Genomic DNA, 21,882 nt, shown 5'->3' with positions numbered 1-21,882 from the left:
CAGAAGGAATTGAAGTGTATGAGTGCCCTCACATTTACACGAAAGGAAAATTTGGGCCTAATTTTTGATTTGGGAAACATTTTCAGTTATTCCTAAAAGTGTGACTAGTCTCTGCCTCCACACTCTTACAATAGGTAGCTGCACTGACCTCTTTTATTTTACTACCTGAACTAGCTAGAGAGACTTTACAGTGGCCAAATCTTAGAAGAAGAAGAAAAAGAAATTGAGTGTTCTTTGCCATCCAACGAGCACCAGCGAGTCGATCTGCATCCGAGGCTCTTTATCCCTTCGATCTTCAGAGGTATGCTGAATTTGCAATTTTGGCATGCTCCTCTAAAAATAGCCAACAGGCTTTGGGCCTACAGTTTTTTTAGATTATCTTCACACTTAGTCTCAAGATCTTTTTCTCCACAGGTGACCCCCTCAGCTTTGTCAGCTTATCGCCTGGCACAACGTCAGCTGAAAAGGCAGTTCGGCCGACAGTCGGGGAATCCCACTGCCTCTGCGACTGTTTGCTGCCACGTACTCGAGCCAGACTGCCAGGAAGCACTTGTCTGAGCTGATAATTGCGAATGAAATATTTGATCTAGAGTAACAGCAAAATTAAATTAATGTGTTAGCCAAGTGTGACTGTAGGTGTCGTTTACACGGCTCCCGAAGTATTTTCAATTATGTGTTGTAAGGAGAGGTTGGGACCATGGAGCGATAAACTAGGAGCACTGAATCTGTTGAGTGACTGTTCCTTTAATGACTTCAAGCACAAAAAAATGAAGTTTCCTTCCTCTGTAATGAGAGAATCATGACACTTACCTGGGTTCACACACCGTTTTATAAGAATTAAATGGTGTGGTTTCCTGCGGAAATTTGTAAATTTTATCCACGTATGGGATAGCACAAGATTTTGTGCATTTAGAAGAAAATTATCAGTTTGCAGAGTCCAATAGAACAAAATAATTTCCACCTCGTCAACTATTAATTATCTTTTTTATTTGTTCTAAAAACAGTAGGGTAAAATCCAGCAAGAAATAGTAAAAATATCACAACTGTAACACACAAAACCTCATAACAAAAAAAAAGAAAAAAATCCTGTACCAATTAAAATCTACAAGTTTTGGAGGAAAAATATCCAAGTATTTTCCAATTCTGACAACAGGTCAGATGCATTCACGGGTGCAGTCCCTTTAAATAACAGTAAGCATAAGAAATAGATGTGCAAGCACGCAGTATTTTAAGCTCTAAGAGTAAACAGAATGTGTTTTCTATCAGAATCGTGGCAATCATTCAAATACCAATCTCCAAACTCTTCTTTGAGTCTAAGATTGAAATCTCAGATTTATATACGTGGAGCAACAAGGACACCTTGAGGCAAGTTAGAAAAATGCAAACATTTCTGTTCCACGTTGATATGGGAGGACTTACAGATTCCCCGTGAATTGCCACATGATGTAAATTATAAGCTCTTAAAGCTGTTTGGCAAAGTCCTGCAAGTTCCACAGAGTATTATTAAGGCAATGCTTGGTCAGCACTCCTGAAATGCTAGAATATATGCTTACCAGTTAGGTTAATTTACTTGCTAATAGTTTTGAAGACAGACCTGGTTTTGCAACACCCTGATCTTGTTGTTCTGAGTTGCTTTTCTCCCTGTTACAGAAGTAAAAAAATTTCCTGCCCACTACTCAGCATAGTATTACACTGTACATATTTAAAAAAAAAAAGTATAAAAAAAAAGTACTGAAGAAGTATTAAATGCAAATCTACACAAAAGTTAAACTTTCACAGTTCTTTGTTACTCTCTACAAGTTTCAAGTATTCCTTTAAATTTGTACATTTGAAAAACTGATATAACAGTAAAAGTTTTCCAAAAAAAAGGTGGGAAGAGGAAGAAATCTTATACTTCTTATTTCGTTTAAAATCTTTTGCACATGAAAAAGCACTTTTTTTTAGTAGAGGCTCTAAGTCAGAACTGGAGTTGTGGGGCCATTTGTAGAGCTTTCTGTTCCCTTAGTGCTATCTGCAGCCTTAGAATCATCACATACTTCAGAAAGCTCATTTTCCTGTGGCGTTGATGGGGTAAGATCAATAGCAATCAAATCAGTTTCCTGATCTGTTTTTTCTACTTCATTGCAAAATTCAACTTTATCTTCCTGCTGGCTGTTCTTCTTTATTTGTCCATTCTGTGCAGGGTAGGTACTGGCAATGGTGTCATACAGGAATTGGTACTGTTCCTTAAAGAGAAGAAGTTAGTGTGAATGGAATGCTCAGAGCCCAATAAACCCATTCTTTCTCTGTTTTTTTAAATTTTAGAAATGTAACATGCAGTTGAACATGCAAGACTGCATATGAAGCATCTTCCACAGTTTTTGGCATACAGGATGTTGCTACTATGGTTTATTCTGATTTCGTGTGTATGTAATGTCTCTGTAACTGCCTGCATCAGATGTTCCACGCTGAGTCACCCAGTACCCTCTTGGTTCACAAAGTCCCAAAAATATGTTTTTAAGAGTACCTAAGTCGTAAACAACATGCATTGTAAGGAGTCTAGGAAAGTCATCTAATAACCTGTCCCATATCGATGCCACCGAGGTCTGGTTTGTTGGTAAACGCACAGCATATGCCACAAAGACACAATTCCTCTGGAGCGATTTAAACAAAACAAGTTGATGGCTGCTAGCCTGTGAAACGGAGTTAGCCTCCTAACTCTGCAGAAGTTAAGGGACACTGTGCACGTACATTCCTGAAGCAACTGCAGAAACATCAGTTTATGCAATTTGTAATTTTATAATATGCACCCTTCCACAAAGGTGTTATAGAATTGCAGCTCTGGACATCTCACACACTCCTTCATTCTCATCATTAATGGCCAATTCCCAAGTAGCGGTGAGTGGCCGTGAATGTCCTGATCAGAATTAGGGTTCCCTATGCAGAAATGATGCGTAAGGTTACGAGGATATTAGTGACCACGATAAGTAATCTCATAATTTTTTCCAGTAATTCATAAGATTTACTTACAAAGGTGGAGACCACTCCCAGCCTGGTGCGACGAAGAGCTTTTACTACTTGGAAAATATCTATTACTTCTTCTATTTCTGCACTTTCCAAGAGGGTCATTAAAGCGCAAAATACACCAGTCTGCTGTGATCCATCACTAGAAGATGATGTAAAATGTACACGTACATTTAAAATGTAAAATCAGCAAGTCCTCTGACTAAATGTTAGATTTAATTCAAAGTCTACATAATGAATTACATTTCCAAAACATTTTTTACTGCACTGAAATAGTTACAATTAAAAATATCTGTAGGACACGCACAAGACATGGTTTATCTAGAGGCTACCTGCATCTTGTGTGGCCACTTAAGGGGTAAGAAAGAAATTAGAAGCTTCAGACTTACAGTCTCGAGAATTGTTAGCAGGATTATCCTCTGTTTTAGATGGTATGCAAGGCTATTCCTGGAAATGGTCCTAAAAAAGTGGGCTTATGTACTGGAGCGAGAGGTGAACCTAAACACTCTGCTGGATCCTCATTAGTAGTATGCTACAAGAGCACTCTGACCTAGCATTTCTTCTCAAAATATGCATACCAGGCAAGAGCAGCTAGCTCTGACCACCTACTCCATGCCCATGCTTGCTGAAGAGAAGTGTGCTCACTTTCCAGCACTACAATCAAAAAGGTCAAGCTTGAGCAATTCAAGGAATCTTCTAGGGAGAGCTGAGTCTCCAGACACATGGAAAGGCTTGTGGGAAAAGGTAGGCATCCCAAAACTGTGGTTGCTACGTATATCCAGAACTTAGAGCTAGGTTAAGGTATGTGCTGAACTCAGACCCACCGGCAGTGGACAACGAGCGGGACGCTGCGGGTACTCCTGTTGTCCTCAGTGACTGGTCTGGCTGGGACTTTTTGTTTAAGGTTGAGAATCATGCTGACTAAATCTTTGGGGTTTTCTGGAACATCCAAGCCGCTCCACTTGTGATACTGATACTGATACACCTTCTGTGTTTCTTTCGTCTGAAAAACAGCAGTGGAGATGTAGGCAACGTTCAGGTTAAAATAAAGATTCACGTAGTACATCTATTGCAGCTGATTTACAAAAGAAAAATTACATTCCTGAGGAACTGCATGGTGATGTGAGTTCTACTTCATGAATATGAGGTAGGTAGACATCCAAGCTTTGCTCACTGTACAAAAGACAGCTGACCTCCTGAGACTCCACTATCACCATCTCAGCAATTCACTAAATGGGAAATCTGAGCTAATTGATAGCATTTATCATGATTGGCTGCTGGTCTGGAAGAGAAAAATATTTCCATTTCTTAGAGCAGGAGGTAAGCGCAGTGGGAACTGTCCCTTCTCTTTCTTTAGGCTAAGTTTATAACAGGGAAACAAATTTAAAACTTCCTTTTATAATTTGCGAAGAAACTTTTACCTTCAGATGTGTAACATCAAATGCACGTATGGTATAGCTAGGACAACAGTTGACATCTGTCATTTGAACCTCTATGCCACCATACGTTTGTTTTCCTTCTCCCCAGTACTGTGCACAGAGTTCCTAAAATGGATAAAAGGACAAGTCAGTGCTTACCATTCAAACCTCCTTCTATTTTATCTTCCATATGCACTTACAGAATGTATTGACTTTAAAGTAGTGGGAGTGTCATTGCATTTTAAAATACAGCCCTCAAAAATTCAGTAGAAAGTAAATTATGGAGGTAAATAACAGAACAAATTATATTGGAAATCCAAATTCCTCATCCTATGAAACACGCTTAACTGGAGAAAGGGAATAAGAGAGTGCAGTCCGGTGTTTTCTTTGCATATAGAGGACCCCTAGTATGTCAGTGTGAAGATGATCCCCTCACCTGATCTCCTTCCTTCAGCTCTGTCAGCATAACAATGACTCTGACTTTTCTTTGGAAGACCATTTGCCAGAAGTCAGAGATGGTTTCCTGCAGTGGTCCCTGTGTTGCAATCATGGCTTTTGGACCCCAGTAACCCTATAAAAGAAATTTTTAATATTTTTTTCTTAAATTCATTTGAAATGTGATTGTCAAGCAACAGAACTCATTGTCATTTAAAGAATACCCAGTGAAATAAACTAATGAAGCCTTTTGTTTATAGGGAAAATATGCCTATCACAGTAGGTAATGGTCTTACAGGAATTGTACAAGCCAAATGACATTAAACTCAATCCTCATAACAACAGTATCACTTCCAGATTGACAGCAAGGTATACTCATGCTGCAGTGGGTGAAACCTCACCCTGCCATTTTCTGCAAAGCATATTTTTAAGGGCTAAAACATTTAATTCTACACAGCTCTTTAATTTGACCACCAAGAAATTGAGTTTATACCACACAAGGTTGGTGCACCAGTCAGTTCACACTGAGCTACCCAAAAGTGAAAATACATTTACTCTGAATATATATCCTAACTGTGCAGCATTTTAAAGCATTCAGATAAATCGAATTTAGCTAGTAATTCCGTTAAAATCAGTTACTTCATTAGTGACCAGTAACTGCTCTCCTCCTTTTGGAGGTATATATGATGCCAAAAAACTGACGGCCCCAATTTTCACTAGTAGGGTTTTGCATATGCGAATAACTATACTTGCATTTCACTAACAGGGAAAATATTAATACGGATCAGCGTGTACACAGGCAGATGCCCACTAACAGAAATACATGTTATCATGAGGCCAGTCTGAAAGCTAGTGGTTTTAAACATAACAAACACACACGCAAAAAAAAATAGTGTTTCTACATTTGGCCTCACTATTTGAGATTGCACAGTCTAAAACCATGTAAGGGAAAAAGATTCATCTTATTACTGCAGCAAAATTATTTTCATGATTAAAACTATAAATGGATTTGCCAATCGACTGTCAGATCTTTCTCCCTTATTCAGGTAAATCCTATTCTATTTGTGAAGCCAATAAGAGAGTAAGAGCTCAAGCTAGAATATAGTTTTAGCTGAAAGCTTGTGAAATACTTATAGTGGATCCTCTAAATACATACAGTTATGAAGGAAGCATTGATGTATTTGCTTGATTCCTCACAGTCGCTGTCCTCATCTGAGGAAACATCTGAATCGTGTTCACCCTCCTTACCGCATTCATCTTCGTGCCTGATCGGCACTCGGTTAAAGTCATCTGCATGAGACACAGTGTCACCGTCACGCCACACTGCTGGTCAGGTATAGCATTAGAGGGGGGGTGTCCCCACATGTGCAGGGGGGGAAATAGACAGAAAAAGGCCAGTCCTTTCACAACAGACTGCAGAACAAAGGCCACTTTATTTGAAATAAACTTAAACACTCCCAATAATTCACATTTTTAAAAACTCGTCTCTTCTTTTTTAAAACACTATGAGAAGTTTCTAATTTTACAGTGTTGAGAAAATTAATCAATCAAATACATCTCAGTAAGGTAATTTACTGTCCTCATTTTTTCAAAATTTAGTAGGTTTTCTTACAGAAGATAACAGATAAAATAAGGGAAGTTTCATGGAAAATACTTACATGGAATTATGGTGGCATTCCTATTTTTGCTTTTATTTTCCTCCCGATGCCCAGTGTTCTGTGTCCGCCACCCCTTATAGGAAGGTAATCTCTAAAGAAAGAGGATGTTTGGTATTACGCTTGATTAAAATGGTTCCTGGGATCATTGTCCCCTCTGGACATCCACACCCAGTCTTCATGCCCTAGTGCCTCACTTCTTGCTTTAATTCTTTAAATTTTGGTCACATGTCGACTATAGTTTAAAAATGCCTATTATACCATGTACAATGGCACAGAAAATCATGCACGTAGACACAAGTACAGGAATAAAATTTCATTAATTTACAGCTTTTTTCATGAAGGTAAAGAAACTGTTTCTGTGCCAGAGAAATAAAATAGCACAGAAGCAATCTATCATGTTGTCATGTATGGTATCTCCATCTCATGACTATTGTGCAAGGCACTTTCTAATGTAAGTGGGAGGTAAGGGCACTAGAATGCAATGCTTATTTACCTGAAACTCTGCCTCCAGCAGAGAAGGATCACTCGGAGGATCTTTTCTTTTCAGATTGTTAAGATAGGAATGTAGTTCTGAGAGACTGACCTCTGTTTCTCCATACTGATTGTATTCCACTAGGGCTTGATGGATAAGGATGTACTGTGACTGGTGTTTCCCATTTGAAGAGTTTAAAAATGAAGTTATTAAAGAGTTAAAAAAAAAAAAACATTTTTAAAACCATTATAAGAAACTATTACTCCCATGATGTTATTAGTGTTAATAATATTAAGCATTAACATCAAATAGGCATTAAATACAAGTATTAAAAATCAAATTAGACATTTTGGAGCACATTTAGTGTGTTGGATGAAAAGTGTTTTGCAAATAAATGTAATGTCATTCAAGAAACATGCAATTGAGATTTGAAAGATCTGCAAAACGCTTAAATAAGTTAAAAACATGCATTGCATCAGTCTATAACTTTTGTTGTACTCTCAACTCATCTGAAAATCCCACCTAGACAGTTTTTAGAATTTGAAAATTGTGTTTGACTATGCAAGCTCAATTTTACATTTGTGAATTGTATGCCAAAAGCTGGATTATCAAATCTAAAATGTTCTTCTTGGCTTCTTTTTTTACAGCCTAAACTTAAAAAGTTGAAGTTTCTAAAACTGAAAAACTACGCTGGAAGTTTTTCTCTCTCTTAATATTTTTCAGAGCTACATTTTCTATGAACAACTTCAACTGAACTGTAGCAGTACCCACGACTGAGCAGCGCACTTCTGAGAAATACTGATGAAGCCCTAGCGAAGGAGAGTTCTAAGTGACAGGAGTTTTAACGAGATACCTCTACTTGAACCATGAGGCACCGCTGCCGACGCAGCTTCACAACATAGCCGTAAACATCCACTCTGCCTTCTGCATCCAGCCCCTCCAGCATGGCATCGATTCCTATATATGTCCCGGTGCGCCCAACACCGGCACTGCAAAGCACAAAGGGATTTGGTTATCACGAGGGAATGGCATGTCCCAGTCCCGCTCTGAGAGGGGAGCAGTCAGTGAGAGAGCGAAAGTGAAAATGTGTAACAACGGGATATGAAGCAACTGAAAACAGTTCTTGCTGTAAATTAATTGGCAACACAAACAATGATGAGTTTGTACTTTAAATATCTTTTAATGAATGTAAGGCCAATATTGCCAAACGTGGTGCTTATAGCCAGAGTAGCCCGACATTTATCTGGCTGCTTTCCAAAAGTCTACGTATCCTCAGATTTTATCGACCTGAATATCCTTCAGAAAACAGGCCTTTTTATGCATCTTTGGCTGCTTCACTTTCAAGTAATCATCACAAAATTTGGGATCAGCCAAACACCTTTGCCAGCTCCCTTGTCTGAATAGCTTCACGTCATGTTCATTTAACATTAACATAATTTAAAAAAAAAAAACATATATATATTTACCTGCAATGAACCACTATTGGGCCACTAAAAAAGTTGCTGAGAGCATTAACTCTGCGTCGGAGTTTGAGAAGGAGATGCGGATCCTCAGGGACTCCATGGTCTGGCCAGCTTGTGAACTGAATATGAGTGACATCTCTTCCAGCTGTCCTTTCTCTTGCCTAGACAAAGTGAAGTGTGAGTTTTTTAAAAATATATATATACACACACAAAGCCAAAATCAAGTGCAGACATACAAAGCAGAAGAAAAATAAAGGCAACAGCTATCAAATGTTTAAATAGAAATTTCAAACTGTGTGCCGTAATGTTGTAACCCCAATTGTCTCTCAGGTTATGACATTTTTCATATTCAAGTTTAATTTAAAAATATCTATGGATCAGGAATACACGACTCCAACAGAGGACAAGCAGGAGGTTCAAAGTGTTGCTAAAAATACTTTTTTCTCAGGTTAGCCTATGATTCAGAGTATAATATGTCTCCCCACTCATAAACAACTTGGCCAGTGTATAGCTCTGCTTACTTCAAGGGGTACAGGTTGGTAAGTCTTTTATGTCTCCTAGGAGTAGCCTACTGCAGATACAACAGAATTTAAAAAAAAAAAAGAAAAGAAAAGAAGAAAAGAAACAAACTGTAACTCAGACTTCTACTGTTCAGAAATAGATACAAGAAAACCTATGATTTTCAATGAGACTGACTCTCAAGTCACTTGATTAAAGATTAAAGCATGTCAAGTCTTGAGTCCTACTTTCATATGTTGCTGCTAGATTAAAAGAGAGGAATACATTTTGATAACCATGATTATAAAACAAAATGAGAAAGATCTCAATGGCGTTCTTTTACTGGCCAAGATTTAGTATGGCTATACGGGCATTTCCCCAGTAATTAACCCCCAAAGTCTTACTCAAAGTTGAATTATCCAGTTGTGGCATGGTTATTCATACAGTTATTTTCCATTGTTTCAGTACTTATACATCACTATTCCACCAGAACTGCAGAAGTCTCCACTTTCTCGCCAGGGACCACTCTTAAATTCCACAACCAATATCAGTTTTATCTATATTAATATGATGTCAGTGGAACAGAGAGCAGACATATAAAAATCAGTCCTCAGTCTGCAGCAATCTCTCATCTCTAATGTCAGATTGTTCTAGTCACAGAGCAATGTCCTTGTTAATAGTTAATTCTTAACATCCTGATATTTTCACCATATTCACACTAAGTTACAACTTTCTTTTAATCAGTCTGCTTCCGGAGTAAATTTTAATGCAACATAAGACAGCAGAATAGGAACTTCCAGCTGTAATCATGGATCAGGATGGGTGGAGTCTGTTGCTTGACTATTTTGCTGAAGATCTGTCAGCATATTTACTCGTTGAGTCTTAATGCTTTTAGCTATGACTTACGTTCCGTTTACCCTCGCTGAAATATTTTCACAAAGGGCCTGAGAGAAGCATTTAGCCTTAGATGGCAAATTTTGTTCCCAATTACACGCAGAGCAACTAATGTGATTTCAGATGTATAAAAGAGAGCAATTAACCAGCCTTAATGATTCTACATGTAGCCAAATGGTAATTTTAAAACACTTATGTTTATAAATGCACTTGAGATTACCAGAATTGGTAAGTGTCCCACTGCACAATTATCACGAGGGTAGATAACGGTGCTCTATGAGTCACATTGATTTTACTTGCAGAAGGTTATGCTGAGATACACATAAACGAGTAAAATCTATGTGTTAAAGAACAAACTAAATATCTAAGGAAACAAGAGTGTGTTAAGTTTTACATACTTAACAGCATATTAACAATTTCCTCTTAAACGTAGATTCCAGAGTACTAAGGAAAATATATTTTGACGTTGGGAAATCTATGTCTATATTTCTTGTAAGGAATGACACCTACATCTAAGAAGTTTTCTCTTAAACTATTTGTTGCTTAGGGAAAAACAGCAAAGCATCTTTCATTGACAGCTGACTCTTCTCCTCTTAAAAGGATCTCTCAACGATACCTACAGACTCCAAATAGACATTCCAATTCCAGTCAGTCTTACACTTTTGAATCAACTTACGTTTGTGATGTGTAGTTTCTGAATGACATAGTCTGGACACGTTTTACTTTCATTGATCTTCACAATGATGTCCCCATACGTTGCAGAGCCATTCTCCATTGACGGCCAGTACTGGGCACATTTGTTCTATGAAGATATGAAGTTAGGTGAGCAGCATGACAGCAAAGTGGCAGAGAGCTGAGAGCTAGAAGAAAGTCTGTTTTAAAATAGATGGCAACTCAGTATAATTTTTCCAACTTCTCACAGGTCTTGTCTTCTCCTGAAAAGGCTGTCACTGCTTAGGATGTCAGCGCTAAGTAATTCCAAATATCCAACAATTTAGGTCTCTGACCTGAAGTTTATGTCCATGGAATTTATCATGGAACATAAAGTGGGGAAAAAATCCTGTACACTAGTTGAAAAAGTGAACAGCTACTCTTGCTGTTGCCTGAAGGCGGTAGAAAATTTTGCAGCTACTTCTACGGCTTCTTTTCCAGTCTTTAGTGAGGGACGTTGCTCCTGCCTGCCTATAACATTAACTTGGGGATGCTGTAAATCTGCATGCTGCCAACTTTTTCATCTTTAAAAACAGTTAAAACAGCAGTTCCCCTTCTTCCTGCTCCACCTGGAATAAGCCACAAAAGCGAGCCAGAAGCACCCAACCTTCCAGTTAAAGGAAAGGCAAAGAGAATGGATAAAAAAAATACTCTGTCTAGGATTTACTGAGAGCATTGCCAGGATATCAGAAAGTAATAGACAGGAGAAAAATACAAACCATACCTTTTATGACAAGCCTGTGAGGAGCTAGAATTCTACCTTGAGCCCTTTTCTGGATTTATTAGCTGTAATTTGGAGGCTTACCCTCTGCTACTTACAGCTGTGACTAAAGTGACATTTTCTGATAAGACTGGTAATTCCATAAGGCAACACTGTTTTGGCATGCTTTCCAACATAGGTTCCGCCACAACGAGAGAACAGCAAAGAATGAAAACAAAGTACTAAGAAGGAAATGTAATTCACACACCAGCACAGCAACCCTTTCTGTTTTCAGACAAAAGAAGGACAGAAAGATGGATGGATGGATGGATGCATGGATGGATGGATGGATTATTTCTCACCCTCTTTCCTTCCTCACAGCGAGTCACCATGACAATAATTGTTGCCTTCTGTTCCCAGATCATTCTCCAGAAATCATCCGTGGTTTCATCCTTGGGACCTAGCAGGAGATATTTTAAGGGAGTTTTTCAAAGAGTGTAGCTACAGGAAAAAACACTTGCCTTCTTGACATGCTTAGCCATGCAGTCTGAAAAGCTAACCAGAGATCATGCAAACAACAGCCACACACTTGATTTCATTATGACTGCTGCCATTAGGCTACAACATTTTAAAAGTCTCATATATATCTTTAATGCATAGCTGTGAAATCTGAAAACTTTTGGTGTAAAATTATACATCGTGAGAAATCTGCCTTTGAAGTACAATTTATTCATCTTCACAAAATTTCCTAAGCAAAAACTCATTGGCAACATTGTCATATTTAATTTCAAATGTCAGATTTTCAATTTTTCTTCAAATTTACTAATACTTTTTTACTACTCTCTAACAAAAAAATGGGTAAATAAAGAAAGCATATTCTTTTAAAGTTAAAAATTACCTTGTGCAGCAATGTATTTTCTTGGTTCTTTGAAGCCCTATAAGAAGTACAACGTTATCAACTTTTAGAAAGGAAGCATGAACAATTTAAAAGATTTGCAACTTTAAAAACAAATTCAGTATGCAACAGTCCAATAATACCAAACACACTACAAAGATGGAAAGAACTCAAATGGAAATCCTCAAAGGTCTTTGATGCATGAAAGGTACAGACTACAGAATTTCGTCAATAGTGCCTAAGACATTTTAAGTAGAAGTCACTCACATCAATGTAACTTGCATTGATATAGTCTGATCCTGGGTCTCCTGGGATCTCTGAGAGCTCAACACGGTTATGATCATCTGTTTAAATAATTTAAAACAAAATAATGATATTATCTCAAGGCACTAAGAAAACAAATATTTATAAAACATGCGAAAATTTTAACAAATACTCACATGGAAGGATATCAATGTAACGGTTTTTGTTCTGATTATGGCTTTTTTTGGCCTCCTTTATTGAAAATTTAGTGAAAACTCTAGGAATACTCTGTAAAATACAAAGTTTCTTTTATTAGGTAAGCCTATGTTTAAAATAGCTTCTACTTACAGTCAAATGCATATGGAAAAAATTTGGTACTACTGAGTCTGGAAGATAACATTCTGTTTCACACGATACTACTTCATGTATTTTTTATATCTAAAATAAACAAATTTCTTTTCCCTTAATATAAATAATATATATCTCCACAATTATATATTATTTATATCCCCATGGCTATGCAGTAAGAGAGAGTATTAAAAATATGCATTAAAAGGTACTTTAGAATGAGAAGTATTTAGACTGTGTATTTTATACTTCTGCTGAAAAACACCTTTGGGGAAAAAAAAAGTACCATCATCTTACAATGAGGAGAGCTTGGTAGCAAAATTAACTGAAGGCTATTTGACCTTAGATGAGAATTCACTCAATTCTCTAGATTCTTTTTTTTTTTCTTATTTATTTATAACCAGTGCCTATACTTCAAACATGCTCTTGAACAGAATTCTTCCAACCACCTGGCTACAAATGTGTGGTATATTTTGAGCCAACGACAAACCTGAAATTCATCTAAGAAAAGTCTTCCTTCATCAGCAATCTTCCTCTTGTATGTGTCCAGCAATTGCTCCGAAGGTATTGGCTCTATGTTCAGAAGTTGCCTGTCATCATCTTTAACTGTGTAAATACGTTGAATATTTATCGTTACTGACTTTGAAAATGTAAATTACATTTCAGTAAATGTGATTCTCGAATTGTCAGATAAATTAACAAAAGGACAAACCCCTGTATTTTAACTGAGCATGTTTCTTTTTAAAAAAAAATTGTGTCACCTGAGGCAGCTGTAAGCAAACAGGCCCCGGGAATAACAGAACTTGTTCAGCTCTGCCACCTAACAGGAGACGTCTCAGGAGGAGGCCACGTGCAGGGCTGTTGCATTAACAGCACTTTTGTACAAAGCGGTCATTGTCACGTTCAGGTCACAGCAACAGCCCCAACACCCACAACAGTTACATGGCCTTGCCCTCTACTTCAATTCTGATCATTTATCGTCAGTGGTAAAATGGATTACTGTGCGAACAACCTACCAACGTAACAACAAGTATTGCCTCCTTTTTCAAATTTTCTCCAACTTATTCTCTGAGTTGCAATAATCTGTAGTATCATCTTGATAAAGTAATGACTGAACAAGTTTTAACGCCTCTAACTAGACTTTTATTCATTTTTCATTTACATTGAAAATATTTTTTTTTAACAACTGTGTGTCTAAGCAAATGGGTTTGAATATCAACACAGTATTACTTCCCATTTAATGTAGTTAATTTCTGTGGGCTTGAATGTCATAATTTTTTTTCCTTGAAGCTTTCTGGTATTGTCTGATTCTGTCTTGCTTCATAGGCTTTGAAATCTTGTGCAAAAAGTTGTACGTAATGTTCGGTTTCAGTCTTTGGGATTTGAAAGCCTTCAAAATTTTGCAGTAAAAAACAACTGGCTTATGTTTAAATTCTTGCTTTGAAAAAGGTGCACAGGAAAGGGAAATTCTGGTTGAAGTTGTATTTGATTCTTGACTTACTCTCAGGGTTAAACCTATCACAACTGTTGTCTGGGATAACAAAATTGGGTTTGTAATTAAATAACAAATAAGAGTTTTTCAAACACTGATAAACTTTCAGTTCATTTAAGTATAAATACTTCTGTTGTGTATTTATTGAAGTTGGGCTTTTTTCCTCCAAATGAGGTGTTATCTTATTGATATCTGTAATCTATGTATACAACCTAGAATGTAAAAAAATCCAAAGGTGGCAGCAAGACATGTGACTAACTTTATTTCCACTTGCTAAATATATAAAGATACTCACCTGCAACAAGGTTCACGCCTTCAGAAGAATTGCTGTAAGAAGCAAAAGCATCTGTAAATGCTTTGACTAGTAAGACACATATATGATAATGAGTTAAATAAAAGCAGGTTTGTATGTGAACACCAAGACTGTTCATAACCAGCAGACCGCATTGAAAGCTCTCTGTGAAACAAGAGTGCTACAACTGGGACTTACAGGCCCTACTCAGAGGTGGTTGGGATCCTTGTCTTCCTACTCTGAGCACTACTGCGGGGGAGAAACAAGGGAACCACATCAAACAACTTTACCGCTTGCATAATTTTGTCCATATCACCTGCAGCAAACATTTCTTTAATTTCTTCACTGGAGTGGCTGCTCACACCATCTTTGTTTCTCTTGCTAAATAAGTGACAAAAAACTAACACATACATAAAATATAATGAAATTAAGTTTAAACGCTAAGTAGCGAAGAACAAGCCAGACTCTCTGGAGCTGTACAAGCAAAAATTAGTTCTGCTTCCCTAAGCATAAAAGTTCGCATCTGAGCAAGAGCAGCTCCCTGTCCCCCTAAGGGGAAAAGCTGGGGGGGAAAGGGGTTGGAAGAGATGAGTCCCCAAGTTCTGCTGTTGCCAGAGGGCTGAGAGGTTTCTGAAGAAATTTCCCTAACTCCTCCATCTCTACCAGCAACAAATGCCCCCTCACACGTTGCAGCACCTCCCTTCAGAGCAATAGCAGCAGTCAGCCTGGCTTTCCAGGGCTCTGGCACAGTCGTCAGGGAAGGCAATGACCCTTCTTCTATTGCCATCCGCTGTCCTACAGAACTGTCAAGTCACCTAGAGATGGCTATAATAAACAAAGCCTCCCTGAAATATTGTTTCAGGTGAACAACCACTTGAAAGAGTTGCAAGAAAGCATGTACTATTTTCATTACTTTTAACTTAAATCACGAAGGAAAGGTTTTCCAGATTTTGTGAATGTTTTTTCATAAAACTAGTGACAAAACATTTTGTTCTAGCAGATCAGTCCTTCTGTGCCCTGAGAAAGGGTATAGCAGAGAGATTTTAAATCTATTTCATTGTATTTGCATTGCCAGACAAATCACCAAAAATTGAGTTTCTTTTGAAAGGATTAAAAGGTAAAAGGATGTCTTTTCCCAGTATTAATGAAACACCAAACTTGTAACATTTTTGCACTACCCGTTGGGAAATCTTGTGGAAAAATAGAAAGCCTCCCCCCGCCCCCTGTTTATATAAGAGGGGGAGAGAAACACGAAGCTTACCCAAGCTTTTTTTTGTGAAGATCATAGATTTTGTACATAACCAGTAGTAAAGCAATTGATGTCACAACGATCAAGAACGCCAAGAATATAATCAGGGCTTTAGAATTATCTAGCCACAGAAAAAGAATACATTTATTATTTCTTGAACACATAATTAATGGCATTTTAAAATTACTTTTTTTCCCTTTTTTTCTAATTCTGTATACTTCCTAGAACCAGGGCTTATTGATTCTTTTTTGTGAAAAGAACTAAACAATTATTTTTAAGTGTTTAGTTGAAGTTTGTTATTCCAAAGAGCCAAAAACTTTTAACTTCACAGAAAGGGAGGGAATTTTATTTCTTCATTAAGAAAACTTTCACTTAATCTCTCCACGTCTACCTGTCAAAATGCTACCACCCACTCACTGGTTCGGCATTACCATGGTTGTCTCCTGCTCTGTGTGACCTGTACATCTGAGCAGTGGAGCTCTCAGCTGCTCCTGATCTGGGAGTTGGGAATCCCTGACAAGTCATAGATGTTCAGCTCCTGAAACGCAGGATCTGAACACAGGAAAATAATCCTAAAGTGAATAATTTGAGTTAGAGAAATGAATTTCGAGTTGCATTCGAATGTTTCCTGATGAAACCACAGCTGTGTAATAATTCTGAATTACAGTCAATGACTCGTCAACATGATCTGTTACATTAATGCTGAATGAGGATATTTTTTCAAATGCAGATCAACTATTAACTATAAAAACTGGCAGTTTGGATTTTTAATTAGGAGCAATTGTAACAGAATTCACAATTTACACTATTACTCTATACTATGCTAAAGTCTAAAAGTAAAAATGCTGTATATATTTACTTACAACTGGTTCTTATACTCTTCTTTACCGGCTGCCCTCTATGTTCTCCATTAAACACTAAGATCTGCATGCAGTGGGTGAGGATAATAGAGATGTTAAGATATAACAAGTAAAAATTTCTGCATAATTTTTTTTTTAAAGAGCAAAGCACAATGGATATTCAAAATACATCCATCTATTTTCAATGAATCAACCTCATTGACAGCAGGATCTGCTGTCAATCTTTGTATAGCCATTTATAGTGCAGCTCAGGTTTCCACCTAAGTTACAGCAAGATCTGGATCCAAAAATATGTGGACGACTGGAAAAAAAAGTTAGTGAAATAGGAGACACGTTTTACAAAATCAAAATCAGATGCATCTCAAAGAAAAAAATCAAATTTATCTCTTATCAAATCAAAATCAAATCTCTAAAATCTGAAAAATAACCATGCAATATGTCATAAAACATCATTATTTTATTTGCTTCAACACTAAATATACAAATAGTCAACTGAATTGGATATATTTAATACAAGTTCCTGTATGGGACATAACTCATAAAAGGTTAAATTATAGAAGGCAGAATAAACTTTTAAATAAGCTGCTTTCTTGCAACATTAACTTTTGGGTACTTTAACTGGTGTTAAGATACTAACTTTGTTTAGATGTGTTTATATTTCATAATATATTTTACATTTATCCGATGTTTTAAATTTCCTTAATAGAAATTCCTATCAGATCTAATAGACAGCTTGAAGTTTGTACATCAAGTATTTCACACTTTTCTTGCAAAGAAAAATTAATCTTACGGTTAAACTTAAAAATTTAATACTAAACAGTGGAGAATACAAACAGGACTGAATAACAGCCATTTTAATAGTAGTATTCTCCTGCTGCAAATTATCCAAAAGGGGAGGAGATGGGCTTTCAGCACCATTGCTGACTGCAGGCTGAGAGCCTACCCGATCCCTTAAGAGAAACCTCTCCCGAAGACTCAGAGGACTGTGACCCAGCTCCCACACTGCTCTAAAAGGCCGATGTGTTCAGGGGGTTGGTGGTTTCCGAATTCTGCGGCTGGGAAGAAAGCCATGGTAGGTGACAACATCCAGAGGAGTAGCAGAGGTGACAGAGAAAACAAGCAAGAATCTTCTCAAATAGTGAAAGCCAGAAACCTAGCGCAGCAGTTGGGGTCAAAACGTCACTAAACCAGAAAGTATGCTTGGTAAGCTTCTGTTTATTCCCTGAACAACTCAGTGTGCAGATAGAATCGTGACATCTGCCAGCTCTCACAGGTGATCTGGGTTTTTTTCTTGAGCCTTCCATAACTTGACCCAGAATCCTTTCATTACTAGTTAAGGCCATAAGGCTTTCTCTGTTTTTCCAGTAAGAATTGGACAAAATAAGTTTGAAGCAGAAGCCAGGGTTTAGAGCCAAGCAGAAGCTGATTTCTTCTGTAAGGCGAACTGCTCACTGCAGGCAGCGTACAAAAAGCTTACAAGAGTGCAGGGGCAATGCAGGCATCTTTTGCTCCTACAGGACCTTGCCTTTATTTTCCAAATACAAAGCTTTCTGAGCAGAATCTGTCGGAAAAACACTGATGAAGCCTTGGAACAAATTCTAGACTACTCAAGTTCTCTGATACTGCATTTCCTCAGGAAGATACAGAGAAAAGAGGAAAAGATTGTGGAAAATGAGTGAAACTGGTTCCTAAAAGTAATAAAACTCCGTCATTCCTACTGGTTACTTTCTTACCTAAACTTTACTGAGAGGAGCTATCAGGATATAAAAACATATTCCTACTCGCCACATTAAGGGGATCACACAAGACCATTGCCTTTGCAAGCAGCCAAAAGGCTGAAATGCCCGAAAGAAGAGAAAATAGCAGGAGGTCTTCAGGAAAGTGAAGCTTGTAAACAGAGTATGATATATTTTGTATGGAAACGAGGACTGGCTTGTAAAAGGCTGATGTAAGGACATGCAAAAAGTTCTGAACTGCTTTACGCTAACTAGTCCCTGAAGCATCAAAAATCTTCACAGTGAAAAATTCTGAACAATTTATTTCTGAGCAATTATCTCGAGACTTGAATCCCATATTTATCCTTTGATTGAAATGACAGTCACACATTCATTAAATGAAGTGTGTTTTAAACACTAAAATATCAATTATACTTCAGAAACTATTTTAAAACTTATGGAAACCCCAAATTTCTCTCTGTCCCAAGTACAAACAATCAATTCAGCTTGTATTTTTCACGCTGTCAGAACCTATGTGGAATAGCACACAAGGGACTGATTGATAGGCTAGGCACTTATGCATTTTATTTCCAAAGTAATAGCTACTTCTTTACATCTGTGGCCTACAGATCCACAGATTAACTCCTCTGCCACTATATTTGCCTTTTTCCCTAAAATCAAGTATAATATGCTTAAACAATGAAAATACAGTGATATTTTATGTATTTAATTTAATAAGCCTACTTACCGTAAATGTATAATTTGTCAAGTACGAGAGATTTTCTTTTCTAAAATCACAATGATTGCCACTGGTGTCCCTTGTTCCATCATTTTCCCAAGTCAATTCAAATACTGTTTTTGCTCCATACACTTTTTGACTTTTGCACTTAATTTGGACAGCATTATCAGCTGTCAATCTTGCATTTACATCAATCACTGGCTCTGGTTCTGTTCACAAAAGAAGTGTTACTGGTTCTATCCTCATCATTTCAAACCAAACATTTCAACAGCTGTATATGTTCATGTCTGTTTGTTATCTTCTCTCTCAATAATTTCATACATTTTCTGCCTTAAAAATTTCAGTCCCAATTTAACAAGATAAATAAAATCGATTTTGAGTTAACCATAGGCTTATCTGAACTGGAAAAGATGTGAAGTGGAACTGAAAAGGCTGGGAAGATCAGAGCTCTACTGACAGTCAGACTGCAAAGACAGTATGATGGCAACTCACTCTCCTGCATTTGACATCACTTTCTCATTTGAGGAACATGGGACAACAGACGAGACAGGGGAACAAACAGTTTTCTGCATGAGTGTATGTTTCAAAACTTGTGTAAATGAAATTTCCTATCAGGAGTTACTAGCATATTTTAATATTTGGAACAGTATCCTTTTGCTTGAAGTGTCACATTGTCTTAAAGCTGGCCTAAAACTACAAAAACTTGCTACTTTTTAATGATAAGGAATCTGTTAAGTCTAATCTGCGTTTTCTAACTCTAATTTTGTATGTTGTAGCAAATGGGTTTCAGACTGGGGGCACAGCCCAAGGGACCTTTCATTGAGAGCTTATAAAACCTTTCAGAAAGTAAATAACCTTCGGCGTAAGGCAGCTCCATTAGTCACATTTCAGTAGAACACCACCATGGAAATTTTCTTCAAAATCACTTCAATTTGCAAGCTAGCATATTTGAAAAAAAAAACCCAAAACACCAAACCCCAAAAAGGTAAAAGGCAGTTGCAGTTTTCTTCATATGAAGAGCTAAGATGTGTGAGGCTTTATGAGCAGATCAAATATCCCATGTGGGGAGTGGCAGGATATTTTATGTGGCTGAGTGTGCGGTTACGACGTATCTGCTCAATTTTATCTACAGGGCAGATTTGTTAGATTCCTAACAGCCTATTCAGCATACTACTGAAAGAGCTGTGACAAGGAGAAAGTGAATATTTCTGGAGGCAATGTGTTTATTGAAGATGAAAACATATTTTATAAAATGTAGGCTTTTTCTACTTCCAAGGAGTTGTGCTCTACTGATACATTCTCTTGTTCAAGAAGCCATAAAACTCTTCCACTATCTGCTTGATCATGTTATCAGCTGTTGTAACAGTTGGAAAAGGTTTAATAAATACCATTAATTCATGAAGGCAAGCAACTTGTTACTTTCTCAAAAAATAAGGGAACTGAGGTTGTTTTCCAGACCCATAAACTTATATTGTGGACTGTAATCTTCACCTGAGTTATTAAAATATGAGTGGAGCCCCAGAAAGTGGGGGCTCCAAAATACAATATGCTCAAACTCGATTATCATGGAGAGGAAAATCATGATCATGCTCAAATTAGGGCTGTCTAAAAATTAAAGACATTTTTCAATTTCTGTTACAGTTAAGTCTCAGATCAAATGGTTTACATTATCAATCAATTCCTTTATCAGCTTTTTTTTTTCCATGGGTCTTCAGGTGATAATTTTGATCCCTGTATTCTTCCAACTAGAAACTAAAATTTGGTAGCTCCGTGACCCAGAGTAGGGAGATTCCAATGTTTTTATGGATTGTCTACAAAACTGGATACAAAAGCTCTGTATATTCTGCAGAGAGATAGGATTCAAATTCAGAACAATAGTCTGCCAGAAGCCCCTGTATTTCTCTACAGAAACACATTTAATAAAAACAGCAGTCGGGTTTAATGTTCTTATATATCTATTTCTACATACTTTTCAGGAGCGCTAAAAGCAACAAAAGATTTAATTATTCCTGCTATTAGGGAAAAAAAAAATCACCACTTTAAACTATCATTACATCACTAGCACAAGAATAATATTTCTTTTTTCACTAAAAAAATATAATCTTTTGCTTATTCAGTGAAATTAAAGGAAATATTAATTTAGTATCTTACCAGGTATAAACCACCATAGTTTCCCTATAGCTGTATCTCTATATTAGCTGAGTCTGGAGGTGGTGGAACTAGATCTAAATAAGTACTGGAAGAAATTAGATAAACATGGGGGTTTGGGTGGTTTTGGTTTTGTGGTTTGTTTTTATTTTCTCTCAAAGAAGGAATTAAAACAGTACGAGGCTCTACATCTGAAGATTAAAAGGGGAAAAAGCCACCCAACAAAATAGAAAGGACTGCGTCTCTATTACACCTTGTCTGCATCAGGAAAATATCTGCAAAGTCTGTTGGGTTTTGTTTTTGTTTTTTTTTTTTTAGCTTTTCTTGTAGTTCTATCAATTGAACACGTATGGCAAACAAAGAATCAGGACCACAGGGGTGAGCTTTTGAAAGTATAGCCCCAAAAAGGTGCACAGATCTTTCTGACAGCACAAGGGTTGGCACACATTTGGCTTTAACCTAATGTGGACTCTTAGAAGCCGACTGTGTACATGTACATCCAAACTAACCGAAACCCGGTACCCACATCAGTATTGGTGTAGCCCGGGTAATGCAGCTCTGCTTTGAGCAAACAGGCAACTACAGAACAGAAGGTACTTCCTGCACATCTTTGTACCTTTCATGCCACAAAGAAAAAGACAAATGTTTT

General features: G+C 37.2%; 1 protein-coding gene across 1 annotated transcript in view; it reads right to left on the bottom strand.

Moving 5' to 3' along the window:
• Positions 1 to 1,707: 1,707 nt before the first annotated feature.
• Positions 1,708 to 21,882, bottom strand: part of PTPRC (protein tyrosine phosphatase, receptor type, C) — a 41,250-nt gene continuing 21,075 nt past the window's right edge. Inside the window, exons 14-33 of the mRNA XM_009326174.1 lie at positions 19,095 to 19,294; positions 16,635 to 16,695; positions 15,784 to 15,892; positions 14,526 to 14,557; positions 13,229 to 13,344; positions 12,588 to 12,678; positions 12,415 to 12,491; positions 12,151 to 12,187; positions 11,615 to 11,712; positions 10,518 to 10,643; positions 8,453 to 8,610; positions 7,840 to 7,975; positions 7,008 to 7,157; positions 6,515 to 6,605; positions 6,013 to 6,146; positions 4,858 to 4,992; positions 4,425 to 4,547; positions 3,828 to 4,006; positions 3,010 to 3,145; positions 1,708 to 2,225 (exon numbers count right to left, since the gene is read on the bottom strand). Coding sequence (XP_009324449.1) covers positions 1,953 to 2,225; positions 3,010 to 3,145; positions 3,828 to 4,006; positions 4,425 to 4,547; positions 4,858 to 4,992; positions 6,013 to 6,146; positions 6,515 to 6,605; positions 7,008 to 7,157; positions 7,840 to 7,975; positions 8,453 to 8,610; positions 10,518 to 10,643; positions 11,615 to 11,712; positions 12,151 to 12,187; positions 12,415 to 12,491; positions 12,588 to 12,678; positions 13,229 to 13,344; positions 14,526 to 14,557; positions 15,784 to 15,892; positions 16,635 to 16,695; positions 19,095 to 19,294 — 2,462 coding nt within the window. The 3' untranslated portion in view covers positions 1,708 to 1,952. The remainder of the gene's footprint in view (positions 2,226 to 3,009; positions 3,146 to 3,827; positions 4,007 to 4,424; positions 4,548 to 4,857; positions 4,993 to 6,012; positions 6,147 to 6,514; positions 6,606 to 7,007; positions 7,158 to 7,839; positions 7,976 to 8,452; positions 8,611 to 10,517; positions 10,644 to 11,614; positions 11,713 to 12,150; positions 12,188 to 12,414; positions 12,492 to 12,587; positions 12,679 to 13,228; positions 13,345 to 14,525; positions 14,558 to 15,783; positions 15,893 to 16,634; positions 16,696 to 19,094; positions 19,295 to 21,882) is intronic.

This window comes from Pygoscelis adeliae, unplaced genomic scaffold (genome assembly GCF_000699105.1).
Source record: "Pygoscelis adeliae isolate BGI_AS28 unplaced genomic scaffold, ASM69910v1 Scaffold256, whole genome shotgun sequence".
NCBI lineage: Eukaryota > Metazoa > Chordata > Aves > Sphenisciformes > Spheniscidae > Pygoscelis > Pygoscelis adeliae.
The sequence above is the reverse complement of the archived record's forward strand: the minus strand, read 5'-3'. Positions and strand labels throughout refer to the sequence as shown.